The 20,065-nt window shown below is 41.4% G+C and overlaps 1 protein-coding gene across 1 annotated transcript in view; it reads right to left on the bottom strand.

The window, feature by feature from the left end:
• PGM5 (phosphoglucomutase 5) overlaps positions 1-20,065 on the bottom strand; it is a 202,840-nt gene that overhangs the window by 171,407 nt on the left and 11,368 nt on the right. Inside the window, exons 2-3 of the mRNA XM_060101197.1 lie at positions 8,611-8,773; positions 767-913 (exon numbers count right to left, since the gene is read on the bottom strand). Of these exons, the coding sequence (XP_059957180.1) occupies positions 767-913; positions 8,611-8,773 (310 nt within the window). The remainder of the gene's footprint in view (positions 1-766; positions 914-8,610; positions 8,774-20,065) is intronic.

Genomic DNA, 20,065 nt, shown 5'->3' with positions numbered 1-20,065 from the left:
TGGTACTTTGTAAATTCCTTTGTAAAATCTCCTAACTCGGAGTGTAATATAGAGCAGGTGATCAACAATTGTGCATTGAATCAACATGAACTGCGTGGTTCTGCCTTGTAAAAGAAATGCCTACCTTCCATGGGAAATTTTAATAACCCCACTACCTTTTAAGGTCTCTTCTTAATTATCTGAAGTATTTCGGTATGTTCACCTTAATTGCTTAGAAAAGCAAAGACACGTTTTGGCTTCACAGCCTATTCCTGGAACACTGTAAAAGAGTCAGCCATGAAATGTTCCCTATGTCAAAAATGATAGAAAGTTTAGGGCCTCCCTGGTGGCGCAAGTGGTTGAGAGTCCGCCTGCCAATGCAGGGGATACGGGTTCGTGCCCCGGTCTGGGAGGATCCCATATGCCGCGGAGCGGCTGGGCCCGTGAGCCATGGCCGCTGAGCCTGCGCGTCCGGAGCCTGTGCTCCGCAACGGGAGAGGCCACAACAGTGAGAGGCCCGCATACCGCAAAAAAAAAAAAAAAAAAAAAAAAAAAAAAAATGATAGAAAGTTTGGAAAGTCGTTTTTGAAAGTTTGCCAGTTCTAAATATCTTGGCTGGTCTCATTTCCCTCTGCACCACACTAAGATTACATCTACTTATCAAGTGCCACTCCTGAGATTGATAATTCCATCACTTTCGTGTGTGCTTTTCCCTGAAGGAAAAAACCAGAGTCACCCCCATCCACGGAGTTATTCTGATTTCTTCAAAATACAGTTTCTCTGTTACCTCTAAACGGTTTGAATTTGTTCTCCAGGTCAAACTCTTGTCTTCCTAGTCGAGACAGGTCGATTCGTAAATCAGGGCATATGGCGTATTCCTCGATTGTTTTGCTGATCTGATAGATTTTGTCTGAGACGACATCTGGCGCAGGACCTAAAATTGAAAATAATGCACCACCAAAAATAAATCTGCTTAAAAATTCAATCAGAGAAATGTTAGCTCCTCCTCCACCAAGCAGGAGAAAGATTCATTTGTGCTCTAGACAACGGTCAACAGTTCACAGTTCGATGTGCCTCGATATTTCTTATCCTTCCACTCTGGAGGAAATGTGGCCAGCCTCACCTGTTCCATGTAGGCCAATGACCCACATGTTGGTTTGTTTTAATCCACTTCTAAACAATGATATGTCTTCCCTAAAAATAGTTGCACACCTGCCAGGGAGACCTGGTTATGTCATCAGCTTTATTCAGGATATGAGACACAAACAGGATATGCATTTGACAGAACTGAGGGATTCCAGATTTTAACTGCAGCTTACCAAGTGCACCTAGAGAAAGAAAATACAATTTCTACTCCCAGATCTGCTGCCTATTTGATGCATAAGCTGACCAGGGTACATTATTTTCCCCAATTCACACTCTCTAGTGACTCCCAAGTTTTTAAAGTGAGGTTTAAAATATCTGATGCACTTCCTCACAAGGTCAAGCTGACAGTTAAGGTGAAGTGATAGGCTTTAAATGAACTGAACATGAAATCAATGGTTGTCCTCCTTTAATTTTTCTTTTCTTTTTAATTTTTATATCTTCATGCAAGCAACTTCAGGTTTTTTACAATGAGTTTGGGAATCAAATAAATAAGTAGATTGAAAGATCTAAAACATAAATAATTGATAACTTTGTGTATTGATCTCACTCACCAGCTATATTATAACTTTCTACTGAACAGAAATTATTTCTTGATTTCTTTTATATCCCAGCGCTTAGAGCTACACTGTCCAATTCAATAGCTGCTAGCCACATGTGGCTCTTGAACATTCGAAATGTGACTAGTCAAATTGACCTGCGCTGCAGTTATAAAATACACATCAAATTTTGAAGAGTTAATAGAAAAATAGAATACATCACATTAATATTTTTATAGTAACATGTTGAAGTGATAATATTTTGGATATATTAAGTTAAATAGAATACATTATTCATTTCACCTGCTTCTTTTTACTTTTTTAGGTACAAAGTGAATCAACTATACATATACATGTATCCCCATATCCCCTCCCTCTTGCGTCTCCCTCCCACCCTCCCCATCCCACCCCTCTAGGTGGTCACAAAGCACTGAGCTGATCTCCCTGAGCTATGTGGCTGCTTCCCATTAGCTATCTATTTTACATTTGGTAGTCTATATATGTCCATGCCACTCTCTTCGTCCCAGCTTACCCTTCCACCTCCCCGTGTCCTCAAGTCCATTCTCTATGTCTGCGTCTTTATTCCTGTCCTGCCCCTAGGTTCTTCAGAACCATTTTTTTAATTCCATATATATGTGTTAGCATGCGGTGTTTGTTTTTCTCTTTCTGACTTACTTCACTCTGTATGACAGACTCTAGGTCCATCCACCTCACTACAAATAACTCAATTTCGTTTCTTTTTACGGCTGAGTAATATTCTGTTGTATATATGTACCACATCTTCTTTATCCATTCATCTGTCGATGGACACTTAGGTTGCTTCCATGTCCTGGCTATTGTAAATAGAGCTGCAATGAACATTGTGGTACACGACTCTTTTTGAATTATAGTTTTCTCAGGGTATATGCCTAGTAGTGGGATTGCTGGGTCGTATGGTAGTTCTATTTTTAGTTTTTAAAGGAACCTCCATACTGTTCTCCATAGTGGCTGTATCAATTTACATTCCCATCAACAGTGCAAGAGGGATCCCTTTTCTCCACACCCTCTCCAGCATTTATTTTTTGTAGATTTTTTGATGATGGCCATTCTGACCGGTGTGAGGTGATACCTCATTGTGGTTTTGATTTGCATTTCTCTAATGATTAATGATGTTGAGCATTCTTTCATGTGTTTGTTGGCAATCTGTATATCTTCTTTGGAGAAATGTCTATTTAGGTCTTCTGCCCATTTTTGGATTGGGTTGTTTGTTTTTTTGATGTTGAGCTGCATGAGCTGCTTCACAATATATTTCTATTGCACAGTGCTGCCTTAGAGCACAGCACTGTTACCGTCTCCCAAAAAAGGTTCACTGAACATATAAAAAGGAATAATGATCAAACTCATCAAGTTGCATACCTTAAATATGTGCCGGTTTTTTATATATCAATTACATCTCAATAAAGCGGGGGAAGAGGGAGGAAAGGAGTAGCAATAGTACCATTTCAGTGGGTGGAAAAGAGCCTAGTAGATTTTACCCACATTTTCTTGTATAGGAAAAGTGAAGACCACAGAGAAGTAAACATAGTCCTTCTCAACTTCACTCCTTACCATTTTTTTTAACAACTTTATTGGAGTATAATTGCTTCACAATGGTGTGTTAGTTTCTGCTTTATAACAAAGTGAAGCAGTTATACATATACATCTGTTCCCATATCTCTTCCCTCTTGCGTCTCCCTCCCTCCCACCCTCCCTATCCCACCCCTCTAAGTGGTCACAAAGCACCGAGCTGATCTCCCTGTGCTATGCGGCTGCTTCCCACTAGCTATCTACCTTATGTTTGGTAGTGTATATATGTCCATGCCACTCTCTCGCTTTGTCACAGCTTACCCTCCTCCCTCCCCATATCCTCAAGTCCATTCTCAAGTAAGTCTGTGTCTTTATTCTTGTTTTACCCCTTACCTTTTTTATTCTTTTGCAAAACTTAAAAAGTAAAGTGTTATTTAGTTTTTGCATTTTTTAATGCTTGCCAGATGATACACATCTATCCCTCTGCCTCCCAGGCACCACACTATGTTCTTGGGATGTTTCCATCACATTTTAAAAGTCTCCATCTGAGTTTGTTTGCCAAAGCACACTGATTTCCAAAAGCAACACTGATAACCTTTGAGTTCATCAACATCCTCTGCATCCCTTCACATCTTCCCAGTTCTTGACATCTTCCACTCCAGTGACATCCCTCTTCATTTTAGTCAATTCCTAGTACAGTCATACCATAAGTATTATTGTCTTTTGATATGCTTCTTGCAAAAATATCAAATTTGAGTATCTTAATCCTAATCTAAACAAATTCCTAATCTTTCATCTACCCTACTTTGTACCCCTGTGAACCTGTTCTTTAGTCCTATACTGATGCCCAACGTCACTTGATTACTCCCAGGCCATCGGTCCCTTTCATTTCACTGGTCTGTTATCCCAGAAGGACCCTATGGTCTAGCATTTGAGCCTTGCCTTTGTTAGTATAATAAGACAAGCCAACATTTGTTGAAACTTACACATACCACATTTCACATCGTATGTGGAATTCAGCATTCACAAAAAGCAGATGAAGTAAGAATTATTAGTATCCTCATTTTCCAAATAAGGAAACTGAAATTGGAAGAGGTGACCTTAACAAAGGTCACATCACTCGTGTGACAGAGGCTGGGTTTGACTCCTAATAGTCTGATGTCAGCTCAGACACTCTTAACAACTGCCAGCCCCACCTTATACTCTGCCATGCCCACACTGCCGTTCCCCAATCCCAGGACATCACCATCATCTGCTCCATTGCTGCTATTCCCATACTCCCCCCATGCATCGCTGAAGGCAGTCATGAAATTACACCAACTGGCTCCCCCGAAGAGTGAGACTGCTTAACTTCAACTCGGTCCTCACAACCCCTCAGGAATCCTCAACAAATTTCCCAGAGGACCTTTTAGAAAACATCTCCATTTATCCCCTTCTCTATCCTTTCCCCATTATCTTAGCAAGTTACATTTCCTCTTCTTTGTTTTCAACAGATATAGGCAACTATTTCCCAAAACTTCCACTCTGCACCCTCAAAGTGCTTCTTTCCCTCATCTCTGCCTCCTTACTCAGAAGTTCTACCTATTTCTTGGAATCTAGGTTCCAAATGAGCTCCACAGCTTATGAGTTCTGTGACACTGGGCAAGTTTTTTAAACCATGAGGATTAAATGAGAACATGTATGTAAAGTTCTGACTCTGAAGCTTGGCACACTGTAATTATTTTAAAAAATCAGTATTTTTATTACTGATTCCTTTTGTCCTCTAGCACCTTCTCCCCTATTTAAAAACATGCTCAGAAAGGTACTGTCCTCTAAATAATTTAAAAGCAACATAGTTTTAGATGTGTCCTATTTCCCTGGATGTGCCTACTAATTCTATAGACACTTTGCTTTTAACTTATGCCATAAAATGTATTTGTATGACACCCAATAGAAGAGATGAATGCCTGCAACTTCAGATGAAGGATAACATGGTAAAACTCACTCTAAGTGGGAAGAAACCAACTGAATCTCTCTATGCCATTAGGAATGTTAGTCTCATTAATGATGCCAAGACATGTAAACATGAAGAATTAAATGTAAGAGGAAGGACTTTCAACAGAGTTAAAGGCCAAACAATAAGTTCAACCCCCTCCCCCTAATCAGGATATGACTGAATAGGTCTCAAAACCTCCTGTAATTCGGCCTACGAAATGGTTATTTAAATAATATCTTCCCCTTTTATGCCTCACAAGTTATCATAGAGATGACTGAGATTCTCTCACAAGATATGAAGTCAGACATTAATTTAAATGATTAAATACATTATTTAGTTTGGCAACTTATATATTACATTGCTCTACAAATTGCCATTTTCTGAGCTCATGAAATGTCCTGTGTTATCAGTGTGCAGAACACTTATGCATTGCATATTTTTTCCCGAAATATTCAGTAGCTGCTGCAAGACTAGATGTTGGCCCTAGGTGTGCTTCTTAGTGAAGCAGGTTTCTTGAATCACACTTTCAAGAATGAGGCTCTTCATAAGGTGTTTTTTTTAACATGATGTGAGTAATGTTCTTTCTTTGGATAATGTCCAAAATGGCTGCAAGGAGGGGGCAATCATGTACTTCCCCTTCAGGACGTGCTATTTTGCCTGGGCCAGTAATGCTTCATAATGGCAACAGTTGTTGGTTAAAATTCAGCTCCCACCCACATATACACGAAGACTCAGTATTCTAGATTAAAAGAGATTTAAGAGACTTAAAAACCAAATGCAGGGGGGTGGGATGAGTTGGGAGATTGGGATTGATATATTTACACTACTATGTATAAAATAGGTAACTAATGAGAACCTACTACACAGCACAGGTAACTCTACTCAGTGCTCTGTGGTGGCCTAAATGGGAAGGAAATCTTAAAAAGAGGGGATATATGTATACGTATAACTAATTCACTTTGCTGTACAGCAGAAAGTAACACAACATTGTAAAGCAACTATACTCCAATAAAAATTAATTTAAAAAATAAATAGGGTGGGTGGAGCCGGGCCCTGGCCCTCACATGGGCTGGGCCGTGTCTAGGGGCGACTGTAGAGACAGCGGGGGGTTCTTCAGGCTTTAAGCAGCCTGCCTGCTGATGGGGAGGGCTCTGTTCCCGCGTTACTTGTTTGGCCCCGAGGCTTCCCAGCTCTGGCACCTGTAGGCTGTTGGGTGGGACGAGGTGCGGTATCCATGCTAACGAGGCAAACACGCAGCCACCATGTTCACGTGGATGAACGGCCCCAGGGTGAGGGACAGCCACCCTGCCTCTCCAGGGGACTCTCCAAGACCAGCAGCTGGCGAGCCACAACTACTGAGCCTGTGTGCCAAAACTACTGCGGCCGATACACCACAACTATTGTGGCCCACGCGCCTAGAGCCCGTGCTCCGCAACAGGAAAAGCCACCGTGAGAGGCCCGGGCACCGCAGCAAAGAGTGGCCCCTGCAACTAGAGAAAGCCCGCGTGCAGCAATGAAGACCTAAAGCAGCTAAAAATAATAAATAAATAAAATAAATAAGTTAATAAATAAATAGATAAATACATAAAATTAAAATTTAAAAAAACAAATGAAATGCATGGTTCTGGGATAAATCTTGGTTTGAACAAAACAGATGTGAATAACATCTGGGGGATACTTGGAAAATTCTGAATACAGATTAGGTTTTAGATGATATTAGAGAATTACTATTATTTTTGTTAGGTGTGATCATGTAGTTATATAGGAATACGTCTTTATTTTAAAGAGATGTCAGAAATATTTAGGTGCAAAATATCTTCATGCTGTAATTTATCTTAAAATTCTTCAGAGGAAAAAAATAAGCAAAATGGAAAAACAAAGTAATGGATATATGGTATCCATTTATTATCCTTCCTACCTTTACATATGTTCAAAAAATTTTTTAATTCACCCCTATACACGTATCCCACCCCACTAGGACTTCTAAACTATAAATTTCTATAAATATAAGAAAAAGTGAAATAATTCTAGGCATGTCAGTGAGAGAAAGTCAACACTATAGGAAAGAAAGTAGGACTTATGCTAAGGAGTCATCTGTCTGACCATGTGACCTTGAGCAAACAGCCTCTCAGGGCTTTGATTTGTTCACCTATAAAATGACAGGAATGATCTAAATGACTTTGAAGGTCTGTTCCAACTTTAAAATCCAGAGTCCTTCCATGTCAGATAAGCATCAACATTCAACCGTTTCACTGTGCTGAGGAGTACAGAGAACCAAAATGGGTTTGAGACCCCGTTATACCATTTTCTCATCATGTCACCCTGGGCGACGTGATGCTTAATTTTATGTGTCAACTTGCTTTGGCCACAGAGAGCCCAGATGTTCATTTAAACGTTGTTCTGGGTATGTCTGTGAGGGTGTTTCTGGGTAAGATTAGCATTTGAATCAGTAGACTGAGTACAGCAGATCGCCCTCCCCAGTGTGGCTGGGCCTCATCCAACCCACTGAAGGCCTGGACAGAAGAAAAAACTGAGAAAGGGAGAATCCACTCTCCGCCTGACTGTTTCCAGCTGACACACGGGCCCCTCCTGACTCAGACTGGACCTTACACTCGGCTGCTTCTCAGGCCTTCGGACTCAGATCAGAGCCATAACATCCATTGGCTCTCCTGGGCCTCCAGCTTGCTGACCAAAGATCTTGGGACTTCGCAGCCTCCATAATTACATGAGCCAATTCCTTATAATAAATCTCTATACAGATCTTCCTCAACTTACAATGGAGTTATAGTCCAATCAACCCATTGTAAATTGAAAATATCATAAGTCAAAAATGCATTTAATACACCTAACATCATGGCTTAGCCTAGCCTACCTTAAGAGTGCTCAGGACACCGACGTTAGTCAACACTTTTACAAAATCATCTATCACAAAGCCTATTTTATAGTAAAGTGCTGAATATCTCATATAATTTATTGAATACTTACCGAGACTAAAAAACAAAAATGATTGAATGGGTACAGAACGGTTGTAAGTGTACTGGCTGTTTACCCTTGTGATTGGGTGGGAACTGCATTCGCTGCCCCTGCCCAGGATCACGAGAGAGAATCACACCACGCACACATTGCTAGCCCAAGAAAAGATCAAAATTCAAAATTCAAATGAAGTAGTTTCTATTGAATGCATATTGCTTTTACACCATTGTAAAGTCAAAAAATCTCTAAATCAAACCATCGTAGGTTGGAGCCCGTCTATGTGTCCTATTGGTTCTGCTTCTCTGGAAAACCCTGACTAATACAGGCACCTCACTAGATTTTTCTGAGCCATTTCCTCTCTGCCTTGCTTGTCCACCATCAGTGGGTCACCATAAGACTATGACAATATAAGAAGAAAGAAATCATGACAATTAGGGCATATTCTGAACCACATACCTCCATTGGCAACATTAAATTTCACTCCAAACTCTCCCCCTGGTCCTCCAGGGCAGTGGCTGGCTGTCAGGATGATTCCACCAGCTGCTTTGATCTTTCTGATAATGCAGGATACAGCAGGTGTCGACAAGATGCCATTCTGTCCAATAATCAGCCGACCAATCTAGATTAGCCAAGGAAAACAAATCAATCCAGTTACATGGGATTGAAGTGCATTTCAATGAGAAAGTGTCCCAGGCTCTGTGAGCACACACTAATCACTTGGCAAAAAGAACTGAGTGGGGTTAAGGTAGGGGGCATGTGTAGGGGGGTGGGGGGAAGGGTAGTTCAGGCGTTGTCTTTCCTTCCCCATGTCTTCAAGACCATTTGGGACACCCACATCTCCCAGTCAGTTATTAACCTGTAAATGGGATCTGCCTCATTGATTTTCAGTAGTTTAAAACACCTGCTTTTGCTGTACACCTGAAACTAATGACATTGTTAATCACCTATACTCCAATATGAAACAAAAATTTTTTTAATATATTAAAAAAAACACCCACTTCTGATGACCAAAGGGTTAGCTTGAATCACATGAGAAGTTCTTAGTTTGTTACCGGATTAGAAACTGCACGTGTACATGCTGGAAATTACAAGAAAAAAAAACAGAGCACTTCTCTGCTTCACCTTCCTTCGCTGCCTCAGCACAAGCTCACACAGCAGGGACCTGATCTGCTATATCCTCATTGTCTGCAAGTGTATTTTAACTGCACTTGGAAGGCCCAGTCTCCTGAAGGCAGAAGTCCTATTTTGGCAGCATGTGCTAGGGACACTGGAGAAATCCAGCCATGCCAGGCAGAGATCTGGAGGTAATCCATCAGTGTGGTCAGACTCTCTATAGCTACAAAACTGATTTTTTTAAAAAGAAAGGAAACAGCATAGCCCTACAGAGCATTACTCCATATGCTTTGTTTTAAAATAGGGCCCAGGGCTTCCCTGGTGGTGCAGTGGTTGAGAGTCCGCCTGCCGATGCAGGGGACACTGGTTCGTGCCCCCGTCCGGGAAGATCCCACGTGCCGCGGAGCGGCTGGGTCCGTGAGCCATGGCCACTGAGCCTGCGTGTCCGGAGCCTGTGCCCCGCAACGGGAGAGGCCAAAACAGTGAGAGGCCCGCGTACCGCAAAAAAAATAATAAAATAAATAAATAAATAAATAAAATAAAATAGGGCCCAACGTCATCCAATCCAGTGGTTCTCAAATGTTGCTACAAATCAGAATCATTAGTGAAGCCTAGAAAATTCTAGTACTAAGTAGTCTAGTAGTCTAGTCCAGTACTAAGACTGCATTCCAGACCAATTACATTGGAATCTCGGGGTGGGATCCTGAGCTCCACAGTTGTTTCCAGCATTCAGCCAAGTTTGGTGATCAAACCCCCTCACTACTCAAAGGGCTAGGGGCATGGGCATTACCTGCGAGCCTGGGAGAAATGCTAAACCTCAAGCCCTATCCCACACCTACTAAATAAGAATCAGTATTTAGCAAGATCCCTACCCCTTCTCCACATAATTCATTTGTCTATTAACGTTTGAGAAGTACCGACATAGCCCAGCAACCAAAACCAGCTCCCATGTCCAGCTCAACAGCAGTTACCCTGGCACCAATGATAGCACTGCTGGAAGTAGGTCACTGACCAGATATGACAATGAGAAAATATACAAAAAAAAAAAATTTAAAGGGCAAACACAAGAGCTCCAAAAACAAAGCAGTCTTGTGATAATTTAGTATAGAAAGACCCACACTCCACAACCTCCCCAGAGTACATATTTTCAAGTGGATGAGGCAGATTATAAACAAATAAGCCTAATAGTAGTAGTGGTAGTAGTAATTACTAGTTAGATACATATTGGAGAAAATCAGCAGGTTTCTGTGATAGAAAATAATGGGGTGTTAATTTTAATAGTAACAGTAACAATTATAATAGCTAAGGGAGCTTGGATTTTATTCTAAGTACAAGGGGAATCCATAGAAGGGTTTTAAGCAGTGGAAGTGACCTGATATCAGTTACATTTTTTAAAGATCATGGTCTGAGCAATCCAAAAGATCGTATTAAAAAGCAAGTCATTCAGGCTTCCCTGGTAGCGCAGTGGTTGAGAGTCCGCCTGCCGATGCAGGGGACACGGGTTTGTGCCCCGGTCCGGGAGGATCCCACATGCCGCGGAGCGGCTGGGCCCGTGAGCCATGGCTGCTGAGCCTGCGCGTCCGGAGCCTGTGCTCCGCAACGGGAGAGGCCACAACAGTGAGAGGCCTGCATACCGCAAAAAAATAAAAAAAATAAAAATAAAAAGCAAGTCATTCACATCAGCAAAGCATTCCAATGACTGTCCTTGTCTCCCACCAACCCCAGGTAAAGTCAAAGTCTTCATGGTCTACCAGGCCCTACATGATCTGACTGCCATCACCTGCCATTCTCCACTTCCCTCCCTCTCTCTGCTCCAGCCACACTGGATGGTTTGCTGTTCCTCACACACATCAAGCATGCTCAGTGCCTTTCCATTGCTCTTTCCTCTCCTTAGAGCACTCTTATCCAGGTATTCATAAGCCTGCCCCACCCCATCCTTTGGGTTACTGTTTCAACGTCAACTAATCAAAGATAGCACCCTTGACAGCCCTATACAGTACAGCACCCATAAGTCCCAAATTTCTCTACTGTCCTCTATTTTCTTTATCCTGTTTAGTCTTCTGTATTACACATATTACCCCTTAATATTTTCCATTTTATTTATTTTCCCACTATATATAAATTCTAAGGACTTTGGTTTTTTCACGGCTATACTCTGAGTATCTAAAACAAACTTAGCATATACTAAGTACACAATAAATATATGTTGAATTAATTGAAAAAAATGAATGAATGATGAGTGAGTGGCTGCAATATGAAAAATGCATTAGAGACTGACAAGCGCAAAAGGAGAAAGATCAGATGGAAGGCTCTCACGGCAGAGCTGAGTGTGGACAGCATCTTGGACTAGACCAGAGGCAGCAGAAATGAAGAGAAGTGATTACATATGAATATATTTTTGGAAGGAGAATGAACAGAACATGTGGGTGGAATGAAATACAGAAGAGAGGTGCTATAGTAGCCAGCCTCTACGATGGCCCCCAATGATCTGTGCATTCTGGCATTCATGCCACGGTGCAGGACCCTCCCACAGCAAATAAGGCAGACCTGAGTGATTAGTAGAACATTGCAGAAGTGATGGTGTGTAACTTCCAATAAATGACATTGCTGCTTCTGCCTTGCTCTCTTGGATTGTTCACTCTGGGGGAAGCAGCCACCATGTCACCAGGACACTCAAGGAGCCCTGTGTAGTCACCTGAATGGAGAGGACCTGAAACCTCCCACCAACAGCCAGCACCCACTTGCCAGCCGTGCAGGTGAGCTACCTTGCACTAGATCCTCCAGCCCTTCAAGCCTTCATATGACAAAGCCCCCACCAATATGCAACTGTGACCGAGTCAGAACAACTTACCTCCTGTCCCACAGAAACTGTAATAGTAAATATTTGTTTATCTTAAGCCACTAAGTTTTGTCATAATTTCTTACACAGAAATAAATAACTAAAACAGGAGCAGTGAGGAAAGGAGCCAACTCACAGCTTCTACCTTTAATAATTTGATGGATGGTGGTGCCATTGATTGAGATGGGAAAGACAAAGGACAAAAATTACACTCATATTTTATCCAGAGCCAAGATAAATCATGTTCCACATGCTTTTGTTAAAATTTATTTAGTCATTCAACTTATTTTATTGAGTATTACCATGAAACAGGCAATGCAGAAAACCCTGCAGGTACAGTAATGAATACAAATTAATCACTACCCTCAAGGAGTAAACCTACAGATTCAAGAATGTGAAAAATATTTGTAACTTTTGTTCATAATTTTCTCTCTCTCCCATTTTTCAGGATTATTCTTAAAGAAATAATCTTTAAAGGGGAAAAAGGTACGTATGTGTAGACATTTCCTACAGTGGTATTCATTAGAGGTAAAAATTTTTTTTAAATCATTATAAATGTCTAATAATGAAGAACCTGTAAAATAAAGTGTGATGTATCAACTTATGGAATATTCTTCAGCCATCTAAAAGGATTATTATGAAGACCGAGCACCTGTGGCAGACTTGGTGAGCAGTCCACAAAAAGTTATGCTCTCCTTTCACAGGGCAGAACTGTTGCTGGGCAGCAGCTGCCCAGCCAGGGGCTACATTTTCCAGACCACCTTTGCATCTAGGTGTGGCCACATGACGAGTTCTCGCAATGAGTGATAAACTACTATGAGAATGAGAACAGAAGTAATGTGTGTTCCTTCTGGGCTAAGGATGTTAAGGAGTAGATACATCTTCTCCTCACTGCTTATTTCCCCTTCCACACACTCAACACAGGTGACCACACAGCTCGAGGAGATGCCAGAGCAAGAAGATGGAAAGAACCTGGGTGCCTAACTCACAGGATGGACAAGAGCCTTTGTTCACCAGCAAAATCCCCGTTGGACTATTACGTGAGTGAGAAATAATTTTCTATTGTTTTTAAGGGAATAAAAATTGCCGAGGAGACCTTCAAGTCTCCTGGCAGAGGAGTAAGACGTGGAGATCACCTTCCTCCCCACAAATACATCAGAAATACATCTACATGTAGAACAACTCCTACAGAACACCTACTGAATGCGGGCAGAAGACCTGACTTCCCAAAAGCCGTGTGGCTGACAGGGTCTTGGTGCTCCGGCCGGGTGTCAGGCCTGTGCCTCTGAGGTGGGAGAGCCGAGTTCAGGACATTGGTCCACCACAGACCTCCCGGCTCCACGTAATATCAAATGGCAAAAGCTCTCCCAGAGATCACCATCTCAACACTAAGACCCAACTCCACTCAATGACCAGCAAGCTACAGTGCTGGACACCCAAAGCCAAACAATTAGCAAGACAGGAACACAACTGCACCCATTAGCAGAGAGGCTGCCTAAAATCATAATAAGGTCACAGACACCCCAAAACACACCACCGGACATGGTCCTGCCCACCAGAAAGACAAGATCCAGCCTCATCCACCAGAACGCAGGCACCAGTCCCCTCCAACAGGAAGCCTACACAACCCACTGAAACAACCTTAGCTACTGGGGGCAGACACCAAAAACAATGGGAACTAAGAACATGCAGCCTGCAAAAAGGAGACCCCAAACACAGTAAGTTAAGCAAAATGAGAAGACAAAGAAACACACAGCAGATGAAGGAGCAAGGTAAAAACCCACCAGACCAAACAAATGAAGAGGAAATACAGTCTACCTGAAAAAGAATTCAGAGTAATGATAGTAAACATGATCCAAAATCTTGGAAATAGAATGGAGAAAATACAAGAAACGTTTAACAAGGATCTAGAAGAACTAAAGAGCAAACAAACAATGATGAACAACACAATAAATGAAATTAAAAATTCTCTAGAAGGAATCAATAGCAGAATAACTGAGGCAGAAGAACGGATAAGTGACCGGGAAGATAAAATAGTGGAAATAACTACCACAGAGCAGAATAAAAAAAAGGAATGAAAAGAATTACGGACAGGCTCAGAGACCTCTGGGACAACACTAAATGTACCAACATTCGAATCATACGGGTTCCAGAAGAAGTAGAGAAAAAGAAAGGGACTGAGAAAATATTTGAAGAGATTATAGTTCAAAACTTCCCTAATATGGGAAAGGAAATAGTCAATCAAGTCCAGGAAGTGCAGAGAGTCCCACACAGGATAAATCCAAGGAGAAACACACCAAGACACATATTAATCAAACTATCAAAAATTAAATACAAAGAAAAAATATTAAAAGCAGCAAGGGAAAAACAACAAATAACATACAAGGGAATCCCCATAAGGTTAACAGCTGATCTTTCAACAGAAACTCTGCAAGCCAGAAGGGAGCGGCAGGACATATTTAAAGTGATAAAAGGGAAAAACCTACAACCAAGATTACTCTACCCAGCAGGGATCTCATTCAGATTCGATGGAGGAATTAAAACCTTTACAGACAAGCAAAAGCTAAGAGAATTCAGCACCACCGAACTAGCTGTACAACAAATACTAAAGGAACTTCTCTAGCAGGAAACACAAGAGAAGGAAAAGAACTACAAAAACAAACCCAAAACAATTAAGAAAATGGTAATAGGAACATACATATCGATAACTACCTTAAATGTAAATGGATTAAATGCTCCAACCAAAAGACATAGACTGGCTGAATGGATACAACAACAAGACCCATATATATACTGTCTACAAGAGACCCATTTCAGACCTAGGGACACATACACACTGAAAGTGAGGGGATGGAAAAAGATATTCCATGCAAATGGAAATCAAAATAAAGCTAGAGTAGCAATTCTCATATCACACAAAATAGACTTTAAAACAAATATTACAAGAGAAAAAGAAGGACACTACATAAGGATCAAGAGATCAATCCAAGAAGAAGATATAACAATTGTAATTATTTATGCACCCAACATAGGAGCACCTCAATACATAAGGCAAATGCTAACAGCTATAAAAGGGGAAATCGACAGTAACTCAATCATAGTAGGGGACTTTAACACCCCACTTTCACCAACGGACAGACCATCCAAAGTGAAAATAAATAAGGAAACACAAGCTTTAAAGGATACATTAAACAAGATGAACTTAATTGATATTTATAGGACATTCCATCCAAAAAAACAGAATACATTTTCTTCTCAAGTGCTCATGGAACGTTATCCAGGATAGACCATATCTTGGGTAACAAATCTAGCCTTGGTAAATTTAAGAAAACTGAAATCGTATCAAGTATCTTTTCCTACCACAACGCTATGAGACTAGATATCAATTACAGGAAAAAATCTGTAAAAAATACAAATACATGGAGACTAAACAATATACTACTTAATAACCAAGAGATCACTGAAGAAATCAAAGAGGAAATCAAAAAATACCTAGAAACAAATGACAATGAAATCATGACGACCCAAAACCTATGGGATGCAGCAAAAGCAGTTTTAAGAGGGAAGTTTATAGCAATACAATCCTACCTCAAGAAACAAGAAACATCTCAAACAACCTAACCTTACACCTAAAGCAATTAGAGAAAAAAGAACAAAAAAAACCCCCAAAGTTAGCAGAAGGAAAGAAATCATAAAGAGCAGAACAGAAATAAATGAAAAAGAAATAAAGGAAACAATAGCAAAGATAAGTAAAACTAAAAGCTGGTTCTTTGAGAAGATAAACAAAATTGATAAACCATTAGCCAGACGCATCAAGAAAAAAGGGGAGAAGACTCAAATCAATAGAATTAGAAATGAAAAAGGAGAATTAACAACTGACACTGCAGAAATACAGAGGATCATGAGAGATTACTACAACCTATTATATGCCAATAAAATGGACAAACTGGAAGAAATGGACACATTCTTAGAAAAGCACAACCTTCCGAGACTGAACCAGGAAGAAATAGAAAATATAAACAGGCCAATCACAGGCACTGAAATTGAGACTGTGATTAAAAATCTTCCAACAAACAAAAGCCCAGGACCAGATGGCTTCACAGGCGAATTCTATCAAACATTTAGAGAAGTGCTAACACCTATCCTTTTCAAACTCTTCCAAAATATAGCAGAGGGAGGAACACTCCCAAACTCATTTTATGACACCACCATCACCCTGATACCAAAACCAGACAAAGATGTCACAAGGAAAGAAAACTACAGGCCAATATCACTGATGAACATAGATGCAAAAATCCTCAACAAAATACTAGCAAACTGAATCCAACAGCACATTAAAAGGATCATACACCATGATCAAGCGGGGCTTATCCCAGGAATGCAAGGATTTTTCAATAAATGCAAATCAATAAATGTGATACACCATATTAACAAACTGAAGGAGAAAAACCAAATGATCATCTCAATAGATGCAGAAAAAGCTTTTGACAAAATTCAACACCCATTTATGATAAAAACCCTCCAGAAAGGGGCTTCCCTGTTGGCGCAGTGGTTGAGAGTCCGCCTGCCGATGCAGGGGACACGGGTTCGTGCCCCGGTCCGGGAAGATCCCAAATGCCGTGGAGCGGCTGGGCCCGTGAGCCACGGCCACTGAGCCTGCACATCCGGAGCCTGTGCTCTGCAATGGCAGAGGCCACAGAAGTGAGAGGTCCACGTACCTCAAAAAAGCAAAAGCAAAACAAAACAAAACAAAAAACAGCTGCTCTAAACAGACTTAAGATTTAACATTTAAGTTTTGTTAAAACATTTAAATATTCAAGTTTATTTGCTATAACAACTTACACTTTCTTAAGTAGTAGAGAAGGAACATAGACAATGCTTTAATGCTAAGTCAAAATGCAGAAATCTAAATAACTTTTAAGCTATTACAACAATGTACAATCATGTACACTTTGGGGCTAGCACTTAGAAAAATACAGAAATAAATATGTACGGTTTATTTGTTAAATAGGAGAGATTATAGATACATTTTTATCTTATTAAATTTGAATTTTTTTAAAAGGTAATATCTTCTCTGTTTAACATTAAAGTGGGAAAATACACTTGAATAAAATTTCAACCTGAAACATTTCAGTTGTCAGTGGAGGATTAATAGGAGATTAAATTCTAGTTATCTGGAAGTTTTAGCTCTGTGGATCTGCTCATTAACCCACCAATACCAAAAAGAATGAGGTAATGCTGGACACTGTATATAACTCTAGTTGAGGGACTTCTGAGAGGAGACAAGTGCTGGAGGGGATGCAGGAGAGCGGGTGATGAGGCTTCTAAGATAAGACATGGAAAATCGTGAAGATATTTGTGCCCCGTGGGAATGCTCACCAAAAAGTGACCTCAGCAGAGGAGGATTTAAATAATCAAGTGGCTAGAAGGACCAGCTCTGTCAAACCAGCTCTGTCATTGCCCAGGGGGCTCGTGAACAGGGTGGCCGATGGGCTGCAGGGAGGGAGGTCTAGCGTGGGCTCAGCACATGGACCTCCACTCACCAAGGCTGACCTGGCTGTGGCCACCGCTGAGGGCCCTATGTGCTCCCAGCAGAGACCAGCCCTCAGTCCAATCTCCACCTCTGTCTTCACATTACCCTCTCTGTGTGTCTGTTTTCTTCTCTTCTGTAAATTCTCCCTCTCCTAATTAGCCCAAGGCAAATGTCATCAGAAAAGCTATGACTTTCAAGATCTAGTAATTGATCAAAGAAACATAACCTTTGGAAGCCCTGTTGCGTAAAGAAAAAGCAACAGGCAACTTAAAAGATCTAGATATGAGTCTTTGCTCCACCCCTGACCTAAGGCAAAATGCGTCACTTGTCTGAGGCACCTTGTCTTCATCTGCAAAGTTGAGAGGGTTCAGGGTCATGAAAATTCATGTAAGATGAGATTATATAAACTCTTCATGAAATTCAACATAACCCAAATCATGCTATTGCCTTCCCCAAGCCCCCTCCCCTCCCCCAACATTTAAAATTCAATTTTAGACCTTAAATTAACCTTAAACTACCATTTCCCTTTCTGAAAAAGTCTATTAGAAGTACTATCCTCTGCCAATGTTGCAGACTGCTACCTTGCAAGAAAAAGATGGTCTACTTACATCATTGGCTTTGGTTTTGTTTACAGCATTGAAGCAGGCAACATCTGACTTCTATTCCTGAGTGAAACCCAGACCACAGCCTGGGGAGGTCTGAGCCATAACACTCTGCTGCTCCCTCGCTGACCCTCCCAAAGGGGCACTGGAGGAACTGCCACGCCCATACCATACAGTCTGTCTTTGACTGGAGGAAAGGAAACCCCACCCAGCCCTGCAGATGGTGCACCAACCTGGGTGGGCTTTACCGCTACTGAGAAACATGTCCTTCAGTTCCCACTAGGAAAGGGGGGCAAAGTAGACCCCAGTCCAGTGTTGCTTACACACACACACACAGAAGGCACAGAGATACAGGTAGATACCAGGATCCACAGGTAGCCATGAGAACACTGTCACACCAGCGCCTGCAGACACATACGTGAGGCACACACTTTCCCAGACACCCAGATACACAGACCCAGCATGAACTTGTTCTTATCCAGTCATGACTGCTAAATGCTAGGGAAAGGGAGGACGTAGCAGGTAGCCGTGTGCAATTACCATCAATCATTTCCCTCAGTGCAGTTACTTATAATCCCTCTGAGTCTATTCTTCTAACTAGATGCTGGCGTCTTCCACCAACTCTTACGCCTCACCTAGATTGCATCACCATTGACTCCACCCATGAATGGGCACAGCAAGTGCCTCTGGAATCGATATGCCCTTCCACATACCACAGACCAGTGTCCTGAAATAGAGAAAATTTTATTTCATGAAGCTTTCTCCCAGCACATCCATACTTTACACCATGTGCCATATACAACGCATTGTTTTAATGATTTTATTTCTGATGGCTCCCTCTTTCCAGAACACTAACAACTACTCTTCTAACTTAGATTTAGTACGAGTTCAGTTTCTAATTAGCTCAGATTAAAGTCCAGGAGAGCAGCAATATACAACTTAAACCCTCAGGCTAGAATCTCAGGATAGACGTGGAATTTTGATACCAAATGATTTCTCCCCAGTAACATAACACTGAAGAAAGCAGGATTGTTTTCATGTGTGAAATCCCTTAAATAAGATTTCCACTTTATGGTTTCCTTTTAACTTTAAGTAAGTCATAAAAAAAAAGGAGTCCCACAGAGAGAAAAGAAAAAGTTAGCATGACATTCTTCAATGACCTCTGGTCACTGTGTCACATCCCTGTAATTCCCAAAGTGAATTAGAGAGAGTAAAGAGGGCACTAAACAGAAACTTCCTTGATGGTTCGCAGACAGAGTGCTGTACAGGACCACACAGCCACCACCATGTCCACCTACAAAGTGCATGGAAAGCCATAAACACAAAGATGTCTGTTTCTCATCTTCTTGGTTAAACAAAAAACAAAAGCCGTGAAGGAAACCCAGAGCCACGCTGCTGTGGATGGCCAGGCTTCAGTCTCTCGTCCCTGCTGTCAGAGAGGAGAACCAGCCCCTGACCACTGCTGCACATGAGTAAGCAGGAGATGGCTAAGTGGAATTTTGAGAAATAACAAACTCAAGACATGGATGTAGTTATCCAAACATCAAGGGACTTCTCTATTTGCACATGGATAATTGTGCAGTTATACGCTTTGTTACACGGAGACCAGATGGGAACAACCGAGCTCATCCTCAGACGCGTGTTCCCCTGGAAGCCTTGACCCACATACCCAGGGGCTGGAGGGTGAGACGAGAGTTCATTAGAACCAAACCAAGCTGTATTTCACATTTGATTCCCAACATCTGAACAGGTGCAGAAAAGTCACAGGCATCTGGAAGTTTGGCCCAAGTTCTATTCCTCAATCAGCCCACCAATTCTCAAGGT

The sequence above is a fragment of the Mesoplodon densirostris genome, chromosome 6, assembly GCF_025265405.1.
Source record: "Mesoplodon densirostris isolate mMesDen1 chromosome 6, mMesDen1 primary haplotype, whole genome shotgun sequence".
Lineage (NCBI taxonomy): Eukaryota > Metazoa > Chordata > Mammalia > Artiodactyla > Ziphiidae > Mesoplodon > Mesoplodon densirostris.
Note: the sequence above shows the minus strand (reverse complement) of the source record. Positions and strands in the feature narration are given on the sequence as shown.